Here is a 21294-nt window from a genome sequence, read left to right on the forward strand (position 1 = left end):
ACACAATCATCATTACCTTTCCAGCATTCCAGAGTCTCTCTTTATTTATTATTAATTTTCTCTGAAATATTTTGAAAGCATACACATAATTCTTTTACCCTTAAGAGGCAGAATTCCAGTTAGTCTTCGTAAACATTTAAGAACCCCAATTTTTTAACATCACTGAGTAATCACACTAACTGATCACACCTATGGGATGCTGAAATAACCTCATTTACAGTGTTACCAAAGCTACCAAGCATTCTGACACAAAAGAGAGATTATATGGTGCACAATTCATAAATTTAGCCCTTCAGTTCAGCAGTCTTCATACTCCAAATTTCTCTTCAGTCTTGTTCTTTTAACAACTTCTTTAGCTTTACAAATATCTTCTCATGTGCAATTTCTATCCATCTTGACATACTGAAGGGACAGGTTCATGATCCAAATGTATTAATAACCTTTAAAAAAATCTTTGGAGAAACAGATACTGCTAGCTATGGGCTTTGTTACATTTTTTTTTTTTCACTGGTTTTTCTTTAAAATTACCTTTGATGATGTTGTATCCGCTTCCCCCCACCCCCTTTTGTTTTATCAGAATATATTAGGATCCAAGTAAAAAGTTTTCACCAACAGAATTACTCACTTTTACCCACTGTACCTCCAAAAATTAAGTATTATGGAAAATATGTCCTCAGGTATTTTTCAACAGCAGTTCAGTAAAAGACTTTGTGCGATTGCTAGATCCTTTGTTCCTGATTTCCTGTAAAACCCTTTCTTTCGTGACAGAAAATTGTTATCACCAGCTGCAGTAACAGCTACATACATTAAAAATCTTCGTTGTTTAATTAATAAGAGAGGAGTTTCTGTCATCTTAACTCACTCCTCCCCTTGCCATGGACTCTGCAGCAAGTTCAGGACAGAAAGTTCATTTTTATCAGCTGAAGCCCCATTACTGTAATTTCCTCCACTCTAAACATACTGAATTTTTATTATCTACTTATCTAGCTCCCCAAGTGATCCTCAGTGCTTTGCACTCCACCTTCTTCTGCCCTTCTGCCTTCCTCAAAACAGAAGACATCCTGGTCCTTGGAGAGTGATACTGTGCTCCTCACCTGAACAGTTACCGTCTTCCTTGGATTTTTATTTTTTTTTAAATCTCTCTCCCACCATGCCTGGTGAATTTATGACACAGAGGTTGCTGTTGGAGAGAAAGCTGGCAAAAGTCTCATTTCAGACCTCCCACAATCCACTCCTGTATTATTCTATATATACCTTCCTCCCTTCTCCCCATATGCTCTTAGCCTTAAAGTAAGTTTTACTTCTCTCATTTTCCTTACACTCAAATTCTCAGCAGGGCTACAATTTTCCTTCCCCCACTCCCTGTGATTCTTCCTCTAGCCACACTTTCCTCTTCCTCATATTATTTGTTCAGTCTCACTCAGTCTTACAGTTTTTTCTTTCTTCAGCCTTCTCCCTCCCCTCTTCTCATCTTCTTTTTCTGGACATAATAGTTTGCCACCCTATATTATCATGCTCTATCAAACTCAGACTGTATTTCCAGATTGCTTTCCACAACACAGTCTCCTGAAAATGCATTTCCCATTAAATCCCATAAAAATGCTTTTTATCTCCATTACAATGACCTACTGTCTTCAGTATTTAGAAATTAGGACGTTCCTTTCAAACTTATCTCTATTTTGTATTTGTTGTTCCGTAACACATAATGATATCATGCTTCTCTCTCCTTCTTAGTCTACAATAGGTCTTGAAACAGTTATATTTCGTACCTTCTCAGAACATGACTAGAATGTCTTTGTCAAAATCCTTCTAGTGAAAGGATTGCAATCTAAAAACTGTTTTAGTCAAAAGTGAGGGGTGGTATAGAATCCCATGTGCTGCACTGATGAACATTGTATTTTCAGACAGAAGAGCACATAGAAGGTATTAATATCTCCCTTCTCAATGCCTTCCAGAGCCACTGAATCTTTATTCAATTTCTGTTTTTATTTTTCACTTTCTGATTCTCCATTTTCTCTGAAATTTCTCTTTGTTCTATTCCTACCCTATCACTTTGATTTTATTTTGCAAATATACTCTGAACTGCAGGTTTTCACCTTACCTATCTTTAGGTCACCTACAGTATCTCCCAATTCCTTCCATAATGCCCTTAATCTCAGCAAATTTCACCTTCATTGAGGATTTTTTGAAACTTGGCTTTCCTGATCAAGTCTTCTTCTAAATGCTTCTCTGATTAAGTCTCCTCTGATCAAAGGGACTGTTTCTGTCTTTTTGCTTTTCCTGTACATGCCCTGTGTTGCTATGTGGCAATAATTTATATTAAAGGCTTCTTGTGTCATTTTAAAATTTTGCTCTCTGAGTATTCTTATGGGGAAATCTGTCTCCTTATATGGGATATCCATTTTCTTAAAAAAAAAAAAAGTTCCAAAAAACTAAGGACTTGAATAAAAAGCAGCGTTCACAAATCATCCCACTGCCTTCTCCAACTTTCATTTCAGGAAGGTGTCTGCTCCAGCAATTTCTACTGATCCTATACCACTGTATTGTTTCAGTTAAACTAAGCATTTATATCTAATTAAAAAAAAATAATGGAAGTTTTGATGAATTCTGTCTAAAAACATTACTTGGTATTTTGAGGTTACTGCAGAAAATAAAACAGTTGTGAGTCAATGAAGTGGAAAATTATTGTCTTGTAACAGATCCTCTAAGGTGCAAAATGTTCTCTTATTTGCTGTTATCAATATGTCTAGTAATTGCTTTTTGTCCAACTATTTAAAAAGGGGGAAACAGACTTACAGTCTGGAGAAAAAGAGACAGCAAAACATGCAAAATTAAAGCATTGATTTTTGAAAAATTTTTTTTCCTCTTTTATAGCATTAAGAAAACATACCATAAAAGACATTTGGCCTATGAAAACAGAAAAGGTAGAGAGATGAAAAGCAGCTGTATAAAAATATTAAAGCAAGCAACATGTCACATCTGAAAACAAACACTCATGGTCTTTTGTTACTTTAGTTCTTTGGGAAAAAAAGCCTTACTACTAATTGAAAGTGTTTGAGCCATAAGGTTTAGAATACTCCTAGTAACATTTCTACCTAGGTTTAATTATAAAACAGCATTGTAAAAAATTACATAGTAGTAAATTACACTTTAGGTCTACATAACAAGGAACATTATAAAACCACTTTCTGTAACAAACCAACAACTCAGCATAGACTAAGATCACATCCTTCTTCCATGACTAGCACACACACACAGAGCTGCATTTTCCTGGGCTTTCTAAAGAGAATTTTAGGGGTTTTGGTTTTTTTAATACCTCTGCATGGTTTTCGATTCTCCTCAGTTTTATAAAGACCATCTGAGAAAAGCAAGAGAAAATTCTGTTATTTGCAAACAAATAGCCAAGATTATATTTCTAAGAATTGTTTATTTTAAGAGACAAATGTGAAGATGGTCTGAGGTAAATGTTTGAACTCGGACAGTAGTTCTAATGTCCAGTAAACACAGGCAGGGAGTACCAAACAGCTGCTTGCCAGAACTAGACCAATACCTCACCTTGCTGCAGAACAACTATGGGATTTATTTCCCCTCTTTCAATTTCCTTTTTTTTTAAACTAGACCATTCAATCTTCTACAGTAGAGCCTTGCAACTGTAAATTTGTAAGTTTGTACCATACTTGTACCCAGATATTCTTAAAATCCACTGGAACACAGAAGTAGGTCTTTGAAAATCCTCCTTGAGGTTTACTAAACCTCTTTGATGTTTTCACCCTGACCACATAAATGAAATCTTTATTAAAAAGAAAGGTGATTAGGACCATTTTCCTAACAATGATGAAAGAGTGCCTGACAGATTTACTGTTTTTCTAGGCAACTTTGCAGCCAAAGTCAACAGCTAACAAGAAGTCTATCTCCAAATTCATGTTGGAGGATATAACTCAGTAATTAAGTGTTCCTCAAACATTTCAAGGAACATTCAGGTTTTCCGACTGATCCACTCCAAGCACTTCTCTATAAAGAATACTACGGCTAAGTATAACTGAATAAATTCAGGTTTCTTTTCTCTTTAAGGCATCCTCAATCTAAGTTCTAGCATCCTAGTCCACAGCAAATACTCTTCCATGATACAGGAGTAACTCGTTTTCACAGTAACTTCCATCATTTTAAGGTTCACTTAGGTGCATTTCTAAATACTGTACCCTGGCAATCCTTGAACTTATTCACATATAGGCAGAAATGTTTAAGTAACTGTGTACCCTCTGTTACTCCGATGAAACACAGCCTTTATAAAAATCCTTGAAGACAGACAGGATGCTTCTCTGATGAATTAACACACTCAGGATAAGGTACAACGGCAGTGCTGTCTTCAAGCTCCTTGTAACTTGTCCACAATACCCTGGATTTGACTAAAATCCTGTCTAGAAAGCTACGTATTCACTCCCCAACCACAGAGATGTCAATAATAGATGGCTCACGGAAACACCGCAGAGAATCAGCATATGGGAGCTTGCTGCTACCTAATATACCCGTACCAAAAAGTTTTATTCAACATCTGTGTTGCAACAACTACATGCGCACAACTTCTGACTGACAATATGTGAACACTCACCTACCTGAAAAGATAACAAATATATTTTAATCAAGCTTATCAAACCACATAGGGGCTGCAGTAGCAGTATCATGCAAAGCAGAGGAGATCTAATCAAAGTACGGGACAGGCTCTTCTGTAAAACCCTCCCAGGAACCACTCTAGTGAGCAATGAAACCTCTTGCAGCACCACACCTGTGGAAGAAGGTTTCTAGGTCTCCCCTGCCCTGGGAACCACGTCAGTGCAACAGATCCAGATGTTTTACACTTACACAGACTCAATTCACTCATATACTGAAATTTCTGTTACGACAGCCCTACGTGAAACCAGACATTATATAAAAGAGTTCAGTATGATCAACTGCATTATAATACAACCACATGAGATGATTAAAATAACTTTTTCCAGGTGCCAGATATCTGCCATCATGTTTGGATAAGATCAGGAATATCTTACTCCTTGCTGAGCTTCTAATCCTGCCTCCTCAGAATATGTCAAAACCGATAACCGTGGCAGACGCTTACACTTGGTATCTTTATTTTCTCAGCAACACCAAAAATCTACAAACTGCAGTTCTAGTTGTTGTCTCCCTCTCCTGAACTGCCCTTCCTATCCATTCATCCCCCACAGTCGTCCTCACCTCCCCAAACATGTTGACATAGGGGAGTTTTAAAAAGAAATCAGAATGAGGTACATTGCACAGAAGGGAGATTTATTTTAGCATAGGCACATAAGAAGAAGAAACATTGAGGAAAACTACTTGAATGCAAGAACTCTATGAAGTTATCTCAGCTTTTATCCAAGGAATTTACTTCGTAAGATTTCAAGTCAAATAATTTTTTTTAAATGCAGAGTTAAGGTACCATAGTGCCTGTGTAGAAAAAAAATTGCAGAAACTCAGTAATTTTGCAGGACATTTTATGTTGATCTCTGGGTACCCAAAGACATTACTGCAAAAAGTGATCTATTTAGGAATATGTGGCTCTTTCAAAACTATCTGTACATGTACTACTTCTTTGAAAGGAAGTAATACCTCATCAGAACGGAGGAAGCATTGGTCTGGTAAATGGCAAAACACAGCATCTTCCTAGCCTTTCACCTTTACTTCTGTCACTATAACATATACTCAGAATATCTTTTCTAAAGTGTTTTTTCTTTCTCTTTTTGTTCCATAGGATCAACGAAATGCTTACTGTATTACCAACAAAACAACCCATCCACAAAATTCTGACAGAAAACCACCTGGTAAAAAATTCAGGCCATCAGAAAAATCTATGGAAAAAAAAAACAACCGTAAAACGCTTTTCTGCATGACAGGAAAAAAAAAAGATTAATTGTAGAATGAATATCATATAATGAACAATGCATGAAAACAATGCTCAATTACCAACCCCATGCAACAGTAAAAACCCAAAGTAGCAGAGACTGAAAATACTACGTAAGGAGGCCAAACTATACCCAAAGCAACATAAAATCTCTCACAATCCTTCTAGAAGTTTTCTATTTATAAAACAAAAACCATACAGGACACTTATTTCAACCACATAAATTTGCACTGCACCACAGTAAGTAATTTCAGATATGCTGCCTAAGTTTGTAAGACTGTTCCTGTCTGGTTTCAAACCTGCCTTATATAATAACCTTCATGTGATTCAGCACTCTCCATCAATTTCTCAGTTCTCTCACACAGCTCTCCTCACAGCTCATAAATACCACCCTTTCTTCACACCCTTCTCCCTCTTCCTTTCTTTACCATCACAAATTCCGACAACTCAATTGATGACATCTAACGCTCTAAGAATTAAAAAAAAAAAAAAAAAAAAAAAGAGAGAGAGAGAGAGAGAGAGAGAGATTCTTAAAAAAACAACAACAAGGAAATGTGACTGGTTTTTTTTTTTTTCTTCCAGTCATCTGTATCTCTGAAAAAAAGTTAATCACAAAGTATAACAAAACAGCATAAGGGTGACCAAAAATACACCACAAACTTACTCTTCTTGGCTAAATGGTTTCTTACAGGTACAAGGCATTAAGGACAACACAAGAAATCTTCTCAGTTTGGGGGAGGGGGGAAGACATTTCTCTAGACCCAATCCAGGCAGCTTCCCACTGCCAACTCCAGACTAGCTTCATCACCCATTAGTAAGATGAAATATGATTCACCTGTGATTTTTATCAGTTTCAGCAAAAAAGTTTTAACTGAACAATGGTTTTGGACTCTTTGAGGCTCTTTTTCATGCATTTAAAAATTAAGAAAATCTCCAAAATTATTATGGAAAAAAACCTCTTTCGACTACACATTTATAAGGAAGCTCATAATGAGATCAAGTAGCATAGTATCCTTCCCAGGTGAGGCCAACCTGAAGAAAAATTACTGGGGTTTTGTGGTTGGTTTTTTTTTTTTCCCTTTGTAGAAGTCAAAATATTCTTTTGTCAGCTCCGAACAATGCTCTCATGCTTGCAACTGGAACTGTTTGAAATAATCTCTGCATGGTAAAACTCTTGAGTTATACCCAAGAAACAGGTATGTTAGAATATCAGCACACTGCATACGAACAGAAATTGCTTTTGATGAGTCAAGCACAGATCACACATTTTACTGCCATCCATGCTCTTGAAATGGAACTGCAAAACAATCAGAGTTTGCATTTATTTTAATTGCAGATAATATTCTGAGCCACACTGAAACACTCTACGCCTATGGAGATACATATAACCATATACACTTCACACTTAACTCTCTGAAAATGCAGGGAAAATAATTTACTAATCCATCTATCACTTCTTCTAATAATGAGCCATTAGAACAAAAGCCAGAAAAAAATAATTCAAGTCACAAACTATTCTGAAATGCTTAACATGGGAAGAGTACAAACAAAAGAAACTATTACAATAGATGTTTAATTAATTGATCAATTTCAACACTCATTTACAGCAATCTTTAACTCTCCAAGAGCATCTAAGAAGTAAGAACAGATGAATGCTTTTATTTTTGTAATTTTTAAACTACAGGGGTTACTTCTGAAACAACTACTTCAAAATGGCTTGGTGCAAAAATGGCACTCGTACAACTTCTACTGGAGCAGGGACTTTACAAGACAATATGAACAATTTTCCTAGGACCCTCTGATTGGACCTCTCCTTCCGTATGCCTGAAAACACTTATTTCAGTTCACTCCTCTACCCTTTATTTACCCTGCCTTTCTCCCTTTCCACCCCCCCCAAATGAGAGAAGTTGTCACAACATTTCTCAGAATGTGCTTACAGTCCCTATAAAACGCAAAGAACACAGAAAATGTTGTTTCTCTAATGCCAGTATATATATGTTATTGATGTCTTTCCAGAATAAGTCCTCCCTATTTGAAATATGCACTTACGCACACTTTTAAGGAAAAGAGCTGCTTAAGACCACACAAGTGTCTACTGTGTTATGCTCTCTCTTGCACTTCTGTCTCAATCACGAGCTTCATATTATTTCATGTGACAATATAACAATGCTAATTATTTTTGACAATATCACTGTAAGAAATTTTTTAATTTTATTCCTTTAAAATCCCGATACCTCTACACAGACTTACAGATAAGACAGCTATACTAGCAGGATTTTCTCCTGTCTTACGTAAGAATGTTATCTAAAATACTGAAAGGGACTTTAAACAATCTGGCACCTGTGGAAATAAAAAGCAACCTGAGAACATTTTTCCAAGTCCAGCGCCTGCGCAGCAGCTTCCAAGTGGTTATAATTCTCTCAATACTCATACGTATCCAAATATCTATGCTTACATAAGAAAAACTGAAGTAATGGGTAATAATAAAAAGAAATCTAAAATGTGTCAAATTAATTGACCTGCCATTTCAACAAATGGTGTCAAGATTTATTTCCACTTAGATTTATAATAAATTGTATATATAGGTGAACATTTCCATTAAGACCCAATTAATATGCCAAAAAGTAATTGCAGGTAGACACTCACAACTTATATTGAAATTAATCTAGTTTAGAAATTCAATCATTTACAACAATACAGTAAAAAAAAAAAAAAGAAAAAGCAGCATATACAGACCTTCCAGTAGTCAGATTGTAAACTGTAGTACCTCTGGTATGCAGATAATGCTGTAGGAAAGAAAAATGAATGTTCACTTTGTTTTGTTGCATTTTCTTTAAAAAAAAAGATAGAAAACCTTAAGAGTCAGAATACACAACATTAAAATGATAAATGGTTTAATAAAAGTAACACCGCCACAACAAGTACGCTGTTGTGGGTAATACATTCCTTAAGATTCTAATTTTGTTTTATGAAATGTCAACCCGAAAGTGTATTTATTATTAATCTTCGAAATGTAAATCAAGCAATATTTTAAAGAAAACCTGTAACAAAGAAAACATTTGAAAATTTGGGATTTTCATCCTGGACAAAGCTGTTGTAAGATTTAAAAATTTAATCATGTAGCTCATTTACCATGCTCCCTGATGTCCTGTAATTTCTAAAGAACTAGTGCAGAGGGACATACAAAGAGAAATCAATTTCACATGCCCTTTCTTCCAGCAACTAGAGAAACAAAAGCAAATGAAAAAAAAGCTTACATTTTATTCAACATCTACGACCAAGACTAACCTGGAAAACAGCACTAAGAACAGCTCTGTTCAGTAGAGTATTAGCTCTACTTAGCAACGAATTTCTCAAATCACCGTTCCTGCATCCCTCTTCCGCACTAAAAATTCTGGCTGATTCATCTCACCCTTCAGCTAACAGGCGACATCAGACTAGAATGCAAACAGGCTTTAAGTTCTTGTAAGAATGTTGGACTAGACAACATCCAAAACAGAAGAATTTTAAATAATGATTCACTGCAGTAACATCAAGATTTTTATTTTTCAAATGTTTGCTTCTTAAGATTTAAGAATGGTTTCCACACAATATGTATTTTCCAAACAGCAAAAGAAGACAACCTCAATCTCTTTTTTGAAAAACTACAAACACTAAACAGATTAAGACGGTAAGGACAATATATATTTTATGTGCAGGTTCATTTCCTGCAAGTACCATGGAATGAACAATATCCCTAAATTTTATCGCCCTTCCATGCCTGTCTTGCATATTCATTTCCATAACTTCACAAAAGTCCTTAAGTTTTAGGGAGATAAGAACAACATACACATGACAAGGCACACAGAGCTTTCTCTTCTCAAGAATATACCTTTGCACTCATCTGTCTATGAGGACTCACAACCTTGTATTTTTAAATGCCTAACTGATTGATGCTGAATCATGTCCATAAGGTGCCCCTCACCACTGGAACTGCTTGTGAAGCCAGCTTCTAATTTTGGTGCTCTAAACTGTGATTTATTTAGATGCCCAGAGTAGAAAAAGTAACTAGGGGAACACTCATCATCCTTACACTATCAACATGCAACATGTGTAAATGTTTACATGTAACTTAGATGAATAAAATAACTTAAAAAAATCCAGTCAATCAGGCTAAGTCTTTCACAACAATTCCTCCCCCACCCCCCCCCCCCCAAAAAAAATTGGCACAAACTGAAGTGTATGACTGCAGTCTAACAATGTAAGTTTAAGAATGTTAAAACTAAGCACATTTCAGTCACATTCTGTAATTATGTTATAAAGGATGTTCACAGTAACACAAAATAACCTCCTACCCCAAATACTCCTTCTAGATTCACCCTCTCCCAGGTATCATTAATGACTTTTTGACAGCAAGGCGTAATTAGCTTTTCAACATGAGAATGACTTCACTTTCCCAAATAGGAAAACACACACGCACACTATAAAACAGTTTTGTAATGCACCACACTTAAATAAAAGGAAATTTTAATATTTTTTTTTAAACTCAAGCAGTACCTATCCCAATTTTAAAGGTTAAAGCATATTTCAAATACTTAAGTCAACAGCACCATATTATGCAAGACTTAGGAAAATGAGAACTTCTTGTAATCTATAAGTTTTTTAAAAAAGTAACTATTGCAGTCAATTATACAGGGGATATGGATAAAATAAAAAGATGAAAAGAACATTAAATATTCAATGCTAAGGATTTATACTGGGAAAATAAAAGGAAGAACTTTTTCAGTGTAGCTGTTAAAAAAATATAGGAGTTCCCACATGAGCATTCCATTAAACAAGAGAGGTGAAATACACATTTCCAGCTAAGATACTGCTAATAAGTTTATAAAATGTCAACAGTTTAAAAAAATACAAAAACAGAGAAGCAACAGAAGACTTAAAAAGGAAAGAAAAGAAAAAGAGGGGGGAAGCAGCCTTACTGCTATTCAGTGACCAAAAAATTCTTTACGCAGGTAAAGCAAAAAGGCATACAGCTCAAGCCTTTCTCCTTGCTCCTAACTCTAGCTAGTCGGAGCATGCGCAGCCCTGTTCCCCAGCCAGAGACAACGGAACAGGGGTGAGCAGCACTGGAAAAAAAGAGAGGAGACATCTGAAGTTATTCAGTTATTCAGACCCAATAAAGTCCCATGTCAAGGGAGGAGGAAGATTGGGAGGCACAGGAAACTAGGCTCCACTAATGTCACTGCTCATAAAGAAACTTGTTCAGAGAAATTCTAGCACCTCCATTTAACACGGGGAAAAGTTCTTACATTAAAGAAAGGAGACTTTGCCCTATGATATTCTACCAGTTTTCCTTAGAGTGCTGATGTTTGCAAATCATTGTCTTTTCTAACTCTTCCATTCTTCAATAAAGTTTAGCAACTTCCCATAGCAACAGTTGAAATGACTGCTTTAATGTGCCAGGCTCATGTTACAATTAAAAACAAGTATGTGGAAAGCATGGACTGCTGAAGCATATTTCATCTTTACATGCTAAGAGGATAAGGCCTTCATTCTAAGGAAGGTCACATTACTCTTCCAGAGGAACAAAGATGACACTACAGTCCTCTTCTTAAGTGTCTGAAGAGCCCAATCCTACTTCTGGGTTCAGCAACCTCTTCTAGGGATCCAGCCTTTCCTTCTAGGGTTACAATATTCTGCTTCTACTTAATGTCTTGAAGATAAAATGCTAAAATTCTCAGTGTTGTGCTGAAAATGCATAATAATGAATCATGGAGGGATCCCTTTCCTCCTCATGAAAGTTAGACAACTAGAAACTGTTACTGATGTACAATTTCAGTATTTAACAAGTGCTCAACTTACAGTTAGTTACCTATGAAAGTTTATTTCAGCCCCCTTTACATCTGATTAAACATCTGCTCCACAACACTCAAGCTCTGCTGAAAAGGACTGAAGGAACAGGCAGAAAAACAGAAAAAAGGCATTCAAGAGAGCATTTTTTTGACAGAGCCCACATGAAACATCCCTAATCAAGCATATCCCTAACAAGAATTTTGCATATAAGAAGAGGCTAGAAATCAAATTATGAAAGCAAGATTTTGGAAAACCTTAACCAACCTACTAGTTTTAAAGCAGTAGAACATGAACCATAAATTTGAGCCCTACCATACTTTCTACTCCCAGAGCAAGTCACTAGTGAGCAGACTTTCATCCTGAGTTCTATGGTATAGAAAGAATATCTTGTCTAAAAAGTATATCATGGAACTAGAAGCAACTTCTCCCTTAAATTAAGTTTGTAACTATAGGAAATGAGTGCAAATCCCTCAAATTACAAACTTCATTCTAGACTAAGAAGAAACAAAAAAAGCAAGTGAATCTGCTGAGCAACAAAAATTTTACACAAGCCCCTAACTGAAACATAGGTTATGCTTCATCAGTGCCATGATTCTAACTATATGATGATATTCTCTGGTTTATTAAAAAGTGAAAAGAAAGTCACTTGGGCCATACATCACTTCAGTAGTATTAAAAAACAAACAAACAAAAAAAAACCAACAACAAAAGCAACCCCCCAAAAACAAAACCAGAAACAAAAAAACCCACAACACCAAAGGCTGCAATGTCATTTGCACCTTTACTTTCATGGTCATTCCTACGTGAGACAATTTTTGTCAGAAAAAAATTTCTGTGAACTGCTGCCCCTCTTTTAACATAAGGTCAACTCTCATTTTTACAGATACAAGTGAATTACCCCCTTTCAGTTAAACGTAATGAAATGAGTGCTTTGAAATCACTCACACACAGCAGAATTCTGCAGACAATCTTCCGATTAGGAACTTACTATTGAGCTTTTCCAATCTAGAAGTTTGCCACTGAAATTCTTAAACATATGGAATTCTTGGAGGTCAAATATATAGAAACTTTTTTTCAGCATGCAAAACACTCTTGAGCATCTAGAAAATGCATGTCCAGACTCGAAAGAACAGGACTGAGTGTAAAAAGTAGAACAATGTTTCTTGCTTCACTCTCAACTATATTCGTAAAATGATCTAGTCAACCACAGAAAACTCTCTTAAAAGCACAAGGCTGAGAGACCGCATTCAGACATCTAAACCAGTATTGGACAAGTGACATTCCTAAAAAAGGCGCTCACGGTTACTTATCCCCATCCTTCTGCCCAGTATTTTGTTACTTATTGTATTAGTTTACACTCTTCCTTTTAGCATCTCTCTCCAAAACCTGGGCATTCACATCATTTGCCTAACAGGTAATCCTTATGATCAGACTCTTGAAAACCCTACAACCTACTGAGTGGCAGACACAGCATTTACTATCCAACCCTGAAGAGGGGGGGTGCGGGATGGGGGGGCATGTATGCCCCAAAGGTGTATGTAGCTTTTCAGATCAATCACCATCAACTATATTGCTTGATGAGAATAAAAGAATGTTTACCTAAAATAGCTCTGAAAAAAACCCCACCATCTTTCCACCCAAAGAATTAAAACTACTGGACAGTAAGAAACCTGCTCAGCTCAGGCTTGCTTCAGAATCTGTCTTTAAGCCTCTGCCACCTAGTGCACAGCTGACCCTCGCACGAGTTCATTCGCTTACAGTCTACCAGTTTTCTCCTCTTACAGGTTTTTACAGCCACCCAGAACTACTCATTCTGCAATATCTACAGCTACTTTTAACACTGACAGCCTTTATTATTTGCCCCCTAAGAGTCTGCCTTTCTCTAGTACTATGACTAGGGTCAAGGGACATCTCAGAATCATGACAGGAATGATACTGGTTTCTTATCTGCCCCTGTTTAAGATTTCTTGACTTCACATAGAGAATACAAAATAGATGTTATGTAATTACCATGTACATGGTTTCAGATTGTTATTTTTTTTAATCTACTTAATTTCATAAGAAAATGGTAAAACTTTATAAAATGCGTTTCAGTAATACAACAGACAACCTCTCTTCATAACCAGAGTCTAAATACATAACCTAAACAAACAAGTAAGGTGAAAATGGGGAGCAAAATGTCTAGACTGAATGACATCCACCTACCTGCAATTTTTAGCACATCTAATCACAAATCACTCAGTCACAGAAGGATAGCTTTTATGATCTGCTCTAACAAACCTACTTTATGATACTTGGAAATTTAAGAGGCCTTTGGAAGTAATGCAAACATGGAGCAGTTTGAGTATTTTAGTGCTTGAGTAAGGAAAAAGTGAACTAGATACTGACACCATCTAGTGGCACCTTGCAAGGCTAAATGTGAGTAACACAGATTTTTGCCTTGCTGAACTTTAATAAGTTAAGGGCAAGCACTAATTTGATGACATACCCCTGAAAAGAGAACTTTAAAAGAACTCAAAGGTCTATATTCTTCTGTGTAAATCAATACTTGTTTTCTTAATAGAAATTTCTTTTTTTAATGTTAATTTTTAAACAAGCACTAACATTTCTTAGTGCTTATCTGATATGAAAACAAATAGTAAGACAGAAAATTAGCTGAAGAACTGCACAAGGGAAGAAAGGAAAGGGCACATGCATTGCTTTAAATCTTGCAATGCTTCCAGGAAAAATAAATCTTCATTAAACACCTAGGAGACACATGCAGGTTATGGAAACAGCGCAGGTTTTATCCACAACAGTGTTCTAACCTAGCAAGATGAACACTGCTGGGCTGTAAAATTAGAGACATAAAAAGGTAAGAAAATTCCAAGGTTGTGTCAATGGAATTGACTCTTTGCTGGGTAAAAAAACTTGCTGGATGGCTGAACCCAAAGAGTTGTGGTGAATGGAGTTAAATCCAGTTGGTGGCCAGTCACAAGTGGTATTCCCCAGGGCTCAGTATTGTGGCCAGTTGTTTAACATCTTTATCAATGATCTGGATGAGGGGATCGAGTGCACCCTCAGTAAGTTTGCAGACGACACCAAGTTGGGAGGCAGGGTCGATCTGCTCAAGGGTAGGAAGGCTCTACAGAGGAGGCTGATCGATGGGCTGAGGCCAACTGTATGAGGTTCAACAAGGCCAAGTGCTGGGTCCTGCACTTGGGTCACAACAACCCCATGCAGCGCTACAGGCTTGGGGAAGAGTGGCTGGAAAGCCGCCTCGTGGAAAAAGGACCTGGGGGTGCTGGTCAGCAGCTGACTGAATATGAGCCAGCAGTGTGCCCAGGTGGCCAAGAAGGCCAACGGCATCCTGGCCTGTATCAGAAATAGTGTGGCCAGCAGGAGCAGGGAGGTGATCGTTCCCCTGTACTCGGCACTGGTGAGGCCGCACCTCGAGTGCCGTGTTCAGTTTTGGGCCCCTCGCTACAGGAAAGACATTGAGGGGCTGGAGCGTGTCCAGAGAAGGGCAACAGAGCTGGTGAGGGGCCTGGAGCACAAGTCTTATGGGGAGCGGCTGAGGGAACTGGGGCGGTTTAGCCTGGAGAAAAGGAGGCTGAGGGGAGACCTTATCGCTCTCTACAACTACCTGAAAGGGGGTTGTAGTGAGGTGGGTGCTGGTCTCTTCTGTCAGGTGGCTGGAGACAGGACGAGACGAAATGGCCTCAAGTTGTGCCAGGGGAGGTTTAGGTTGGATATTAGTAAAAATTTATTCACTGAAAGGGTTGTGAAGCACTAGAACAGGCTGCCCAGGGAAGTGGTTGAGTCACCATCCCTGGAGGTATTTATGAGATGTGTAGATGTGGCGCTTGGGGACATGGTTTAGTGGTGGACTTGGCAGTGTTAGATTTACCATTGGACTTGATCATCTTAAAGGTCTTTTCCAACCTAAATTATTCTATGATTCTATAATGACCAAAAAAAAAAAAAAAAAGTCGTGGAAGCTAGAGCTGCAAAATGCAGCTCAGGTCTTTTGTTCCAAGGCCTCTGGAAAGAGGTTTATCTCCATTTCCTCCAGAGATTTGTGCTGAAACTACCAAAGAGTCAATCAAAGAAGCCTAAGGCACATCTTCCTTTTAACACAGAATGAAGGCAGACACACAAAGGCAACTCAATCATATATTTGAGAAAGAAACATCACCAAATAGTCCTCTAAGTAATTTCATTAGCAACTACACATCCTCATCTGGAAACACAATGCAGCAGCAAGGTGGTGAGAAGCCCACTGTCCCATGGTCATGTCTAACTATGAGTTGCACAGGAGACTAGGAAGTATTAAATGTGTAAGACATACACGAGTTTGACAAAGAATTTATTGTTACAGAATGTTAGATAATGAACTCTATGAAAGGTCTTAAAATATTGAGAATATCAGTGAAGGAACACAATGGAATCACACGAAGCTCAAAAATCCTTCAAAGAGCATATTCCACAAAATTACTTTTAACAATGAAGTGTTTATTTAGAACACTGCCCAAAATGAAAGTTTTCAGACAGTCAAAAAACATGGTCCATCTATATTCTATAATAACAATCTTCTACTGCTAACCCCCGCCCCACACACACACTATTTATGAAGAATATTTTAATGTTCTAAGCTTAAGATAACATTCTTACTGCTTTCTATAGGAATTTCAACTAATGGTTTGAACTGCCTGAAATTAAAACACCTGAAATTTAACAACAGCACCCTGAAGATGAAATAAACAGCTCTAAATAGAAGGAACCCAATTTCTGCCAATTATTAACAATTACAAACAGCAAAATAAAAAACTTTAAACCTAAAAGTCACACTTATTTGAAACAGTCATCTCTTCGTCAACTCGCTCAGATTGTTATGCTACTTAAAATACACTCTAGTTCTTCAGGACTCATCAGTAAAAGGCAGCCCAGCAGCAACCCTGCAGCAACCAGCACAACCAGGTCCATGCCAGGAAGTTCTCTCTTACATTTCATAAGATGACTCCTACTACTCTGTACCTCAGAACACAGCACGTTGAAATGCTTCCGAATGACAATACTTTCCTTCAAAGTCCTAAAAGACTAAGACATTAACCACTACAGAGTAATTCTCTACAGATCTGGCATTGTAAGTACAAAGGAACACATGTACATTGTTGAATTTGGGAGTTGTTCTCACAACCAAACAACTTTACACAAGAACAATAAAAAAGTGTTTAAATTTTGGTTTTAGGCTATATCTTAATAAATGAGCACCTCAATAAACATTCTGGGGTTTTTTTCAGTTTTGTTTTAAATTTTAGCCTAACAATTGCTAAAAAATGCCCTTGGACTAATTAACACTACCTTACAATTACTTCCAATATTTTTATATTAGTGCTTTCAACAATGCAGTCACTATCTGCAAACAAAATAAGTATTTTTAAAACTGTTCTGACATAGTACATAAAAAAAATGTGATCACCACTTGAGTACAGCAATAAGGATTATTTTAGTGCAGTATTTACTGTGCTTTAGTATCTGTGATGTGAATAATTGCATGTTTTTCCCAAATCATTCATTAACTGCATTATCTACTTCTACTTCCAGGAATTTTGCTTAGAGAACAGAAATTCAAGGAGGCAAATGATAAAAGTATGTCTCCACTTGTGCAACTGTTAGCTGTCCTCCAAGTCATAGGCTGGAACACAGCCAATACACATGACCCTTCTACAAAATAGATATAAAGATCCCTAAGGAAAATACAGATGATGTCAGAGTCCATGAGCTCATTAAACAGCATTCAACTAGAACCCAAACCTTAAACATCACTATCTACACTCTGTACTCTTTATGGAAACCAGAGTCATGGAAAAAACAAAAATTAAATTACCTCCAAGACCAGCAGTAAAGTCCTGGCCCTCCCAAGGAATGCAGCAGCAAACAAAGTTCACAGGTGTATACCATGGAGCCCTAGCTGGACTCACAATGCTGCCAGCATCCAAAAGCCTACATGACAACCATCAACCTCCTCTGGCAAAACCCGAGGCTGAGGTTTCACATTCTGGGGCAGTTGCATCACTTTTTTCTGCTAGGTTATTTTTCAGTTGGATCAGTTCCCCACACAGCTGCACGTTCAGCTGTGCCAGCACAAAGCAGAGAGCAGCAACAAGCAGGCGGGGGGGTGCCACTAAAGACACGCCCAGGGAACAACGCGCTTGGAAACCTCTGAAACAATGAAACAGCTGGGGAATAGCTGCCTCATTTAAAAAAAAAATAAATAAATAAAAGGAGGAAGAGATCAGATTAGCGTTAAGAAAATGCTACTGAGGAAACAGAATAGTTTTGACTGGGAGGAGCCAATGTTCTCATTTTGGGAAATCCTGAATCCAAATTCTGACCAGTAATGATCAAGACAATGAAAGCTGGGCACAGAAACCACCTTGAACATGCTTGCTAAGCTGAATCAATCTGCCCTGGTTATAATCATCTGAATACAAGTCAGTGGCTCAAAATCTGCAAAAAGGCTGATATCTCGCCTAGGACCTTCTCCTAACAGTAGCAGAGTGCAATTAACAAGACAACTCAATTTCATGGCTTCAGAGAAAACCCTTTAGCTAACAACAGCAATTCGAACATACTGCATTTTGGGAAAACTACTAGCTGCAGACCAGCTTAGAATATTTTAAAGGCTAGGAAAAAACATTGTGATACTCTAGTCTAACCTCAGATACAATACAGAGAAGAACGAACCTCATCCAGTAATCTCTGATGTAAACTCACAACTTCTGCTAGAGACAAGTACTTCATTTTTATGAAAAAAAGCATATTAAATCTGGACTTCAGTGGCTACAAGGGACAGAAAACAATGTACTTCAAGAGAAATTACTACAACATTTAACAGGTTTCATTTAAAAATATAAATATTTAGACTTCAGCAAGGCATCAGCCATCAACTTACTCCACATTCAAAGGTAGCCTGCCTCTAACTGATATTCCCTGTGTACAGGCAGCAAGGAAGTATTTTCCTGGTTAGTTCCAATAATGACATGCAGTAGCCTGCCATGAATCTTTCTCAAGGTCCCTCTTTTCTGGCATATGAGTCATAATTCTTATAAAGAAATTACCTACAGTCTTTTTTACTGCATTTATAAGGCAGCATTAGCTACATGAAAATACTCACACGCAATGAATACACCCAGCTGAATGATCCATGTTAGTCAGCGTATTTGTGAAAAAATGAGACAGATCAAACCAGATGAAACCTAACAGGTCTCTATCAACCAAAAATTGCTTCATCTTGATCACTGATCATACTTCTGCAATCAACTAACAATTTTGTTCTGCTTCACACAAACTATACTGCAAGCATTTTTAAACAAAGAACATTGTAACATTTGCCTTTAATAGACACACCTTTCTACATTATATACAAAGGTGTACGCATTTATTAAAGATATTTAACTAAATAAATAATAGGCTTCCAAGTAAAAAAAAGTTGTGCAGCATTAGTCATGCTGCTATCTTGTGATATTTTATTAATTATATCCTATTTATTAAATACATCAACTTCTCCACAACTTTGTCCAAGACTAACTTCAGACTACGCAGATTTATAGTTCTGAAGATCATCCTGCTTCAGCATTTTACACTTCTGGAACTTCAGGACTTAAAAATTGGATAAAATATACATTAGTGAGATCAAAACATTTCTGAATTTCCTTTGCTTTTCAGTTCCCAAGCATTTAAAATTTAACTATAATTGCAATTAGAATGTATGATAATTAAAAGTAACAGAATTTACAGAATGGTGTAAAATTTATTTTTACTTTAAATTTATAATGCAATGCACCACACCAGCATTCTACTTCTTTCAAGTAACAGTAGATTGTTAATTGCAGATCACTTATGCCTTTTTGCATCGTGCATAATACCTTTACAGTCTTTAGTACTGGAGTTCAACAACTGTTGTGAACAAGAACATGTGTCCCTCACTTAATAAAAAAACCCTTTAGCTTCCCTCTTCCTATCAATTAAAATTCCTCCAGTATTATTTTCACTACTATCCCATTTCTTTGAAAATACAGATACACCTTATTTTTTTTTTATACTTCGTTACTAATAAAGTTTTTTCACTTCTTGAGACTTCTTTCATGATTTGAGGTGTGACTTTAAACAGGCATCTAAGAAAATACTAAGTATTTTAATTCAGGTTTTTAATGCCTAAATGTTTCTTCCCACACAGTTCTGCTCATGCTTGTTTACAGTTCTGGAGAACTGGTATTTTCAACCATCATTTGTATTTTTTATGCTTGTTCTTAAAACTATATACACAGTACAAAGCAGACCCCCGATCAGTAAACCTCGCCTCTGATCCATAGCAACATATAGTCCTGTAGTTCTTAACTGTTATCAACACAACAGTAGAGTTAATACTGTTCAGCCCACAATCCTGTGCTGTCTTTGCTAAGTAAAATATATCCAATAAGCCATACTGCACTTACATCATACCAAGCTGCATTAGGCTAATCAGAAACAATACTAAGTTGTTTGCAGAGGGGGTGGTTGAATTTTCTTTAAAAAATAAAATAAAAGTAAAATAAAAACATGGTATCAGACAGTTCTTCAGGAAATTCTTTAGCCAGCATATTGCCACATTCCCTTCAGGTTTTCCCATGCCTCTGGAACTGGAAACACCAGAGGTTATGTTACACCAGATGTAGGTACAAGTCGTAGGTTCCTAAGATGTTGGTACAAGTTGTGGGTACTAAGGTCCCTAAACTCCCCATATATTCAACAGAAAGAGACAGATGCCTCTACCACTCAAAGCCTTCTGAATTTACACACTGAATTTAGGTAGCTGCAGATTCCTCCCTAGTAATATCAAATCTAAACATTTGTCACCTAAAAAATGAAGGTGAGGTAGGTTTCCAAGAACCCTAACTGACACTGTTTTATATTAGACATAGTGAACAAGTGGACACATAGACACACTCTTATGAAACGGTCCACAGCTAGCCTGAATCACTAAGCAGTGCTTTTGAACTACTATCAGTTATAATTCATTTCCCTATTTCTACATCCCAAGGTAATTGTAAAACAGTATTTTTGTGTGTTTGGAAAAAGGGGTGGGGTGGGAGTAGACATTTTCACAGTGGGGGTGGTGTTTGTTTCCTTACACAAAGTCAAACAGAACTGCAGTCTTATTAAAACTAAAAACCAACAACAATGAAAAAAGACATCCCATGGAAAAAATTAAATATTCTGACCTGTTCTAATTAGCTAGGTGGATTAAGATCCAAAACAGCTCTCTACTCTTCCATAACTCCCATAATCACTGGAAGGGAGGCAGCTATCAGACACTGTGCCTGACACCCAGCACGACATGAAGCAGAAACAGGACAAGCTGAATATTTAGCCCTACATCTAGTTCAGCAACGCAGCAGAGTATCTTTCAGAATCCACATCACAACCAAAAAAGCACTCTACTGACCCACAAGCAACAAAGCACAAGAGTACATAAGGTTCTGTGTTCACTGGCTGCAATGATGGCAAAAAACATTTAAGTAATT

At 37.0% G+C, this 21294-nt stretch overlaps 1 protein-coding gene across 17 annotated transcripts in view; it reads right to left on the minus strand.

Moving 5' to 3' along the window:
- KDM6A (lysine demethylase 6A) overlaps nucleotides 1-21294 on the minus strand; it is a 168431-nt gene that overhangs the window by 106952 nt on the left and 40185 nt on the right. For all 17 annotated transcript variants that reach the window (XR_005932914.1, XR_005932911.1, XR_003924182.2 and 14 more), the window contains exon 4: nucleotides 8651-8700. Coding sequence is in view for 8 of the 17 variants with exons in the window: in XM_030019667.2 (XP_029875527.1) it covers nucleotides 8651-8700 (50 nt within the window). In the remaining 9 variants the exon portion in view is untranslated. The remainder of the gene's footprint in view (nucleotides 1-8650; nucleotides 8701-21294) is intronic.

Source organism: Aquila chrysaetos, chromosome 7, assembly GCF_900496995.4.
Source record: "Aquila chrysaetos chrysaetos chromosome 7, bAquChr1.4, whole genome shotgun sequence".
Lineage (NCBI taxonomy): Eukaryota > Metazoa > Chordata > Aves > Accipitriformes > Accipitridae > Aquila > Aquila chrysaetos.